The following is a 7,500-nucleotide window of genomic DNA, read 5'->3' as shown; positions in this document are numbered from 1 at the left end:
AGGAAAACTCAAAAAAAAATAACATTAATATATCGAATGTGTACAAAGAATCCTGTAACTGAGCATATAATTTAATCGTTACTTTTCTCTATTTGCTTTTTTTTTCCTCCAAATATTTTAATGATGTTAAATTGATTAGTGTTGTTATGAAACGAGACTGGTTTAATTTTAATTGTCAATCACTCCCAGCACTCATTCCCAGTTTATTTACCAGGTAATGGACCTCCCGGTGAATGGCTTGAGGATGGCTTTCGCTTGCGTGACTTGAATACAGTTACTATGGGGGACTTGCCTGCTCGATTGGACTGGTCTATCATGGGCTGAACTATTCTTCTTCTAGCATTAATAAACCTGTAACAAAAGAGTAAAGTGAATCATTATTGTATGTTTTTGTTGTTTCGCTTTGTATTTAAAGGAGAAAGAAAAGAATTCAGCTATGGCCAAGGCTAGAATTTCATTCCCTGGACTGGCCCATGTGCAGTTTCAAATGCTGCAAAACCTATAACCCCTGGTGACCTTTGAGCATACAAGCTTGGGGTTTCTGAGTTGATTTATGTTTGCCTGCTTTTACCACAGTTGGACACTTCCATTTCATCTTTTCATGGGGGAATTAGCAGAGTTTTCAGGAAACAATGCTAGCCACCACTCTTTTCAATTCAGAGGGGGAAAAATTGGTCTAGATAGGGAGATGTTCATAAGGGCATCTGTTACCTCTCCTAATTAGTGACATTTCTGTCTTATGTTCTCTAGCCTTCTTTTACAATTTTTATCAAAACCTTCCCTACCTCTTGCAAACCTAATTCTATTTTAATGCCCACTATTAAGATAATGAACTGAGATGGCAGAACACCATCAAATGAGAGAATGTCTGGAGTTTTATCACCACTAACTCACACTGCTGGGGACTTCAGAGAAATGCATTCCTTGAAGAGATTTCTTAGCTTTTTTTTTCTTTCTTTTTTTTTTTTTTTTTTTTTTTTTTTTTTTGCTCTTTATGCAAACTCTGAGGTCAAGGCGAGGTCACAGCTATACAGTAATTGAACTTATAATCCTGCTTTCTCCCGATAGTACAGAAAATTTATAACAAACATCTTAGAACATAATTATTGTACTAGCAGGAAAAAAGGCTAGTTATTTCAAAATTTAAAAATGGTTAAAATTTGTTCTCCCAGGTTATAATACTGACATGTTAACTCTTAAGGTACTTTTGGATTGCTAACTAAATAATAAAAATTAAAAACTCAATTCAAGCAATGAACAAGATACATTGGATTCTGAAGTGGTAAATGCTTCTAATTCTCAACACAGTTTTGAATACATAAAAATGAGAAGCACATAAAAATATACAATGAAAAGTTTAATAATGCATTATTAATAATTAAAGCTGCCACCATAGTCCAGTATGAATTCCAGCTTGCAATTCTGCTATTCATAATTTGTCCACCTCACAAGGGAAAATGGCACCTAAATAAAGAGTCATTACATTGAATGAACATATGTTTCTTAAAGTAGAAATTCATATTCCACGACACTTATAGTTTCCAAGTATCCTGGATCTTTTATGTTCCTTTATCTCCTGAAAAGTAATTAAAATAAAAATGAGAATAAAATGTAAAATGTAATGTTTTGGTGGGATAGACTTACTTGGCTGGAAATATATATTGTATCAGTTCTTGTAAATATTGTCCCTGACCTGTTAATAACATAGAACTACAACATGCAGCTACAAAAAAACATAGATCTATAACACAGATCTACAACAAATTGTGTTGGATATCTGTTTATCATTATCTTGTATAAACCATGAAAATTGGAATCATGTGAGCAGAAGGTTAGATTAATTCTCCATTCTCATTATAAGCACAGGTGTAGCACAAACACCATGTGAAATAACTAATTAAAATGGGGGGAAATCTGCTTTTTCATTAGCTATCTTAGGTGCATGACCAATTAGAAAATTATTTAATATTAATACACTGAATACAGCAAAAGCAATTTTCATAGTCACAAATGTAGTATAGTCAAGAAATAACCAACCTATCTGTGGCATTGTTGGTAATATATAAGCTCCCAGAGGGCAGGAACCTTGTTTGCAAATTTTACTTAATACTTATTTGGTCCACAATCATCCATAGCAAATGTTTAATTAAGTATAATTTTTAGTAATGATTTTTATCCCACCTATCTTTACCATGCTTATAGCATCAGACAGCGTTTATTGATTGAACAATTGGTTTTCATCTGATTAATCCTAGAAATGCCCATATGTGTTTGGTAGGAAACATTTAAAATGTGTCCATTTCATAGTGGCAGTATTAATGATTTATAGTAAAGATGTATATGATAAAGTTGATACTATCTATTAATGGGATAAATTACATGAATTTTTTTTCTGTTTTCTGCATTTATACATTTGTTTCATTTTGGGCAACTAAATATGAGTGAAAATGGTTTGAACTAATAGGGATTGGCCCACCTCCAGGGTAGCTTCCTTAGCTTCTATCCAACTGATATAACCAGACTCAAATCTCATAATTCTCACTGTCTTCCCCATTAATAGTTATTTGCATTCAATTTTCAATTTAACTAATTTCAATTTAATACAAGTTCTAAATTGATATGATTCACAGATATGACATAAGGTATACTATGCCATGTTTGAAATATGCACATATAGATAGATATATATACTCTTACAATTTGTTAGCAAAGAGGGCATGATTTTTCAATAGCTGTTTTTTAATTGAATATCTTAATTTAGAAACCTTTCATGCAAAGTCTGAAATTTCAAAATGTTTTTAACATAATACAATATTGACAAATAGAAATAATTATAATATATATATATAATTTTATGACTAAATCATTACTTGATCAATTGTCTGGTTTCTCGTTTTAAAAAGACCAATAATTAAACAAATAGAGAAAACAGATTTGTTTCAAATGTGATTCCATTTAAAAATAACAACACAATATCCTCAGATCCATTTCACAACCATCATAAGAATTAATCTTTTTAATGCAGTTTCTTAAACATTCTCATAGATACTTTTTGTACTCAAGTTATATATAACAGCCATGGGTTTAGATGGCTTCAGGGTGAATTCATATACAAAAACATTTTCCTTCTGGGCAAAGTAATAAAATGACATTCTTGCTCCTCCCACTAGAAGTCAAACTGAGGTCAGCTCCCCATCCCTGTATCTGTTTAAATAAACTGGTCCAGCTGTTTGTTTCCGAAATGCCCTTTAACCTTCTGTCTCATCCTCCCTGCCTTTGTAACAGAATGCTTTCCTTCCCATTGGGGTAGACTCTAAGCTACCACAAATTTTCTGAAAACTGAATATGAAACTTTCCTAAATCTTTCTATGAGCTTAATATTAGTTTATAAACATCATTAAATTAGTCTGCCTTCTTGTTGTCCTTGTGAGGAAGAGGGAAACTCAACAGAACATCTTTTTGAAATTGTAATGTGTGTATATGTGTGTATGCTTAGACATATATATATTATGTATATATACATCTGGTCCTAATTAAAGCTGCTTACAGATGTTTATGCACATTGGTACCCATGCATATGAAGACATTTTGCCCTATGAACCCAAGAATAAGCTCTAGTTATTGATGGAAGAAAATATGAAATGACCCCCACTATTGATTGTACAATAAAATAGTAGTTGAAATAAAAGTGTTATTAATGAATTTACAGCTACATATACATAAAAACATTAGCCATTCTGAGTCCGAATTTCCCATACCACCTTTCTCTTCATGAAGTTCTACAATTTTGAAAACTTAAAGAAAAAAATTCAAGAAACCTTATTTCACTGGTTTTATAGTTGATAGCCACTATCTAATCTCAATTTACTCCAGTTCCTAAAATTTGGGACCAGTTAGTTTTGTTTAAAGAGGCTATCATATTTATAAAATAACTTTTGTCATGTATTTTTTTTTCCTTAAAGTTCACAATGGATAATGACATAATGAGTAGCCAGAACCAAAGCAAATGCTCTAAAAGCAAGCTTCTTTGACAAACTTATTGATTGTGAAACATCTATTTACATACTTATTAGCCTGAATGTGAGAATAGGCTTTCTAAAAAAAAACAAAACATAATAAAAATTTTTATTTTCTCTTTTTAAAAAAATCTGACCCACTTTGTGAAATTGGGATACACATAAATGAATTAGATTGAATAGCAGAAAATTCTGAAATAGAGAAAAATTTGTTTCCCTCTATTTATACTATAATGGTTCTGGTTCCCTTTCTATAATAAAATATAAAACCAAACAAAATATATAATGAATAAACCAGTTGGTTTTTATAAATTAATTCTATGTCAAACCAGGTTTAGATGTTAACCTTTTCACTTAGCTATCATTTAACATGTGGGGTGTGTGTGTGTGTGTGTGTGTATGTGTGTTAGAGAGACAGAGAGAGACAGAGACAGACAGAGTCTGGCTTAATGGGTAGATTGCTGGAGTCAGGAGGAAATGGGTTTAGATATTGCCTCTGACATGTCCCAGCTGTATGACCATGAACAAATCAGTTAATAGCCTCAGTTTTCTGATTTGTTGAATTGTGAATAATATTTTTGTTAAAGGACTAAAATAGCAGAATATATATGAATTATACTTAACAGTATTATATGACTGTCAGTTGTTATAAAGATGAAAAAATTCCAGTCTCAACTTTCAAGGAATTTGAAGGTTATAATATCTCAAAGATCTTAGATTTAATACTCTCTGAAGAAAAAACACATTTTAGATAGATGAGAAGAGATTGGCAAATATATATATATATATATAATTATATACATATATATATATACATATATATATGTATGTATATACCTCTTAGTTGGCACATTAAAGGAAAAATGAACTTTAAACAGCAGAAAATTCTAAATTAAGTAAAAATCCATTTGTGGGTAAAAGAAGTACAGTGGCCTCATAGCTGACCTCAGATCAATCAGTAAGCATATTTATTAATACTATGCATCAGTCAATGTATTCAGCAAAAAAGGATTTTTATCCCTATACAACGAAGATTTACTTTGGTCCCTGCCCCCAAGGAGCTTACAACATAGCTGAGAAGACAACATATACATATATATCACATATCATATATAACATATATACATTCATGCATAGCATACATACATGTCTACACATGATAAATTAAAAGTAATTGGAAGAGGTAGGCACCAGCAGCTCTGGGAAATAGGAATTTAGAAGATGGTGCTGAGCTAATTCTTAAAGTACTTTAGGAATTCTAAGAAGTAGAGGGGAAGGGGCATGGGGGACAGTCAACATAAAGGTATGGAAAAGGGACTTAGAATATCATGGATAAGAAACAACTGAAGTACCTGACATGGTAGTGTATGTCTGCAATCCTGCAACTTGAGATATTGAGGCTGGTGAATTGCTTAAATTTGGAAATTCTGAGCTTCAGTGTTCTAAAGTCAATAAATCTGGCACCAATATAGTTGGCCCATGGAGATGGGAGCTACTATGTTGCCTAAAAAAAAAGATCAACTAGCCCAGGTTGGAAGAAAGCACATCAAAGCTTCCAATGAATGGTGCTTGCATTTCCAGTCTGGGCAAGATGAAGGAAGGAGGAAAGAGGAGGGAGGTTTTGGAGAGGGGAAAAGAAAGAAAGAAAGAAAGAAAGAGAGAGAGAGAGAGAGAGAGAGGAGAGAGAGAGAGGAGAGAGAGAGAGAGAGAGAGAGAGAGAGAGAGAGAGAGAGAGAGAGAGAGAGAGAGAGAAAGAAAGAAAGAAAGAAAGAAAGAAAGAAAGAAAGAAAGAAAGAAAGAAAGAAAAGAAAGAAGAAAGAAAGAAGGAAGAAGGAAAGAAGGAAAGAAAGAAGAAAGAAAGAAGGAAAGAAAGAAAGAAGAAGGAAAGAAAGAAGGAAAGAAGGAAGGAAGGAAAGAAAGAAGGAAAGGAAGGAAAGAAAGAAGGAAAGGAAGGAAAGAAAGAAGGAAAGAAAGAAAGAAAGAAAGAAAGAAAGAAAGAAAGAAAGAAAGAAAGAAAGGAAAAGAAGAAAGAAAGAAAGAAAAGAAAGAAAGAAAGGAAGGAAGGAAGGAAGGAATGAAGGAAGGAAGGAAGGAAGGAAGGAAGGAAGAAAGAAGAAAGAAAGAAAGAAAGAAAGAAAGAAAGAAAGAAAGAAAGAAAGAAAGAAAGAAAGAAAGAAGAAGGAAAGAAGGAAAGAAGGAAAGAAGGAAAGAAGGAAAGAAGGAAAGAAAGAAAGAAAGAAAGAAAGAAAGAAGGAAGAAGAGAGAGAGAGAAAGAGAGAGAAAGAGAAAGGAAGGAAGAAAGGAGGAGAAAGAGAAAGGAAGAGAAAGGAAGGAAGGAAGGAAGGAAGGAAGGAAGGAAGAAGGAAGGAAGGAAGGAAGGAAGGAAGGAAGGAAGGAAGGAAGGAAGGAAGGAAGGAAGGAAGGAAGGAAGAGAAAGGAAGAGAAAGGAAGAGAAAGGAAAGAAGGAAGGAAGAAAGAGAGAGAGAGAAAGGAAGAGAGAAAGGAAGGAAGGAAGGAAGAAAGAGAGAAAGAAAGAAAGAAAGAGAGAAAGAAAGAAAGAGAGAAAGAAAGAAAAGAGGCAAGAAAAGAAAAGAGAAAAAGAAAGAGAGAAAGAAAGAGAGAGAGAGAGAAGGAAAGAAAAAAGGGAGGAAACAAGAAGGCTAATTTTGCTATATTAGAGTACAAGTGACAGGAAATAGTGTTTGAATAATTTGAAATAATCAATTTAAAATTATTAAGCACCTTCTATATGCCAGACATCATGCCAGATATTCTGGATAACAAACATAAATTAAATAATCTCTATACATAATGTATTTATATTCTAGATTGAAAAGAAGGGTAGTTTGGGGCAGTATTTCAGTACCTAACATGGGTTTACCCTGGGGCTTCCAAAAGTTATTAAAGCGTAAAACTATACTAACACTTTTAGGACACTTTATATTTGATCAAGTTACTGCTTTAATTCTCCTTCCCCTCCTCCTCCCCCCAACCCGATTCATTCAATATCTCTTTAAAAAAGGATCTTGGATCATATGCATAATTTTCTAATCAAGACCTAGTGATGTAGATGTCTGCATTTGAACTTTAGTTTCTAGTTCACACTCCCCATTTTGTTGCACTTACATCCAGTACTTGGATACCTGACTCTGATTTCTTCTATGAACAAGCAGGAATCAGGATACTCTTTTCATTTACTAAGCAATTAACAGAACAGACTTTGGTTATACAGCCAACTACAAGGTACATTGTCCTAGTTTTATGTTCCATGATAGGTGATATTTTTCACAAGGATTTACTCCTTTCATATCTCTTCTCATGATCCTTTAGGGTCCTTCCAGTCCTCTCTGATGATGGTAAGAGAACCAAACTTTCAAAACTTGTGTTTTTATGCTTCCCAAATAAATTCTATTTTATTGGGTTTAACAGCTAGGTTTGTTTCATTATCATGGTCACCAATACACCAAATTGGCTTAAAAAGCCT

General features: G+C 33.1%; 1 protein-coding gene and 1 long non-coding RNA gene across 5 annotated transcripts in view; one reads left to right on the top strand and one right to left on the bottom strand.

The window, feature by feature from the left end:
* Positions 1–370, top strand: part of LOC141554792 (uncharacterized) — a 5,104-nt gene extending 4,734 nt beyond the window's left edge. Inside the window, exon 2 of the long non-coding RNA XR_012485958.1 lies at positions 215–370. This is a non-coding gene — a long non-coding RNA (uncharacterized LOC141554792). The remainder of the gene's footprint in view (positions 1–214) is intronic.
* MEIS1 (Meis homeobox 1) overlaps positions 1–7,500 on the bottom strand; it is a 142,124-nt gene that overhangs the window by 4,304 nt on the left and 130,320 nt on the right. For 3 of the 4 annotated variants that reach the window (XM_074287090.1, XM_074287086.1, XM_074287089.1), the window contains exon 10: positions 212–351. In XM_074287090.1, the coding sequence (XP_074143191.1) occupies positions 212–351 (140 nt within the window). The remainder of the gene's footprint in view (positions 1–211; positions 352–7,500) is intronic. The other variant, XM_074287087.1, reaches the window with a different exon arrangement.

This window comes from Sminthopsis crassicaudata, chromosome 2 (genome assembly GCF_048593235.1).
Source record: "Sminthopsis crassicaudata isolate SCR6 chromosome 2, ASM4859323v1, whole genome shotgun sequence".
Classification (NCBI taxonomy): domain Eukaryota; kingdom Metazoa; phylum Chordata; class Mammalia; order Dasyuromorphia; family Dasyuridae; genus Sminthopsis; species Sminthopsis crassicaudata.
The sequence above is the reverse complement of the archived record's forward strand: the minus strand, read 5'-3'. Positions and strand labels throughout refer to the sequence as shown.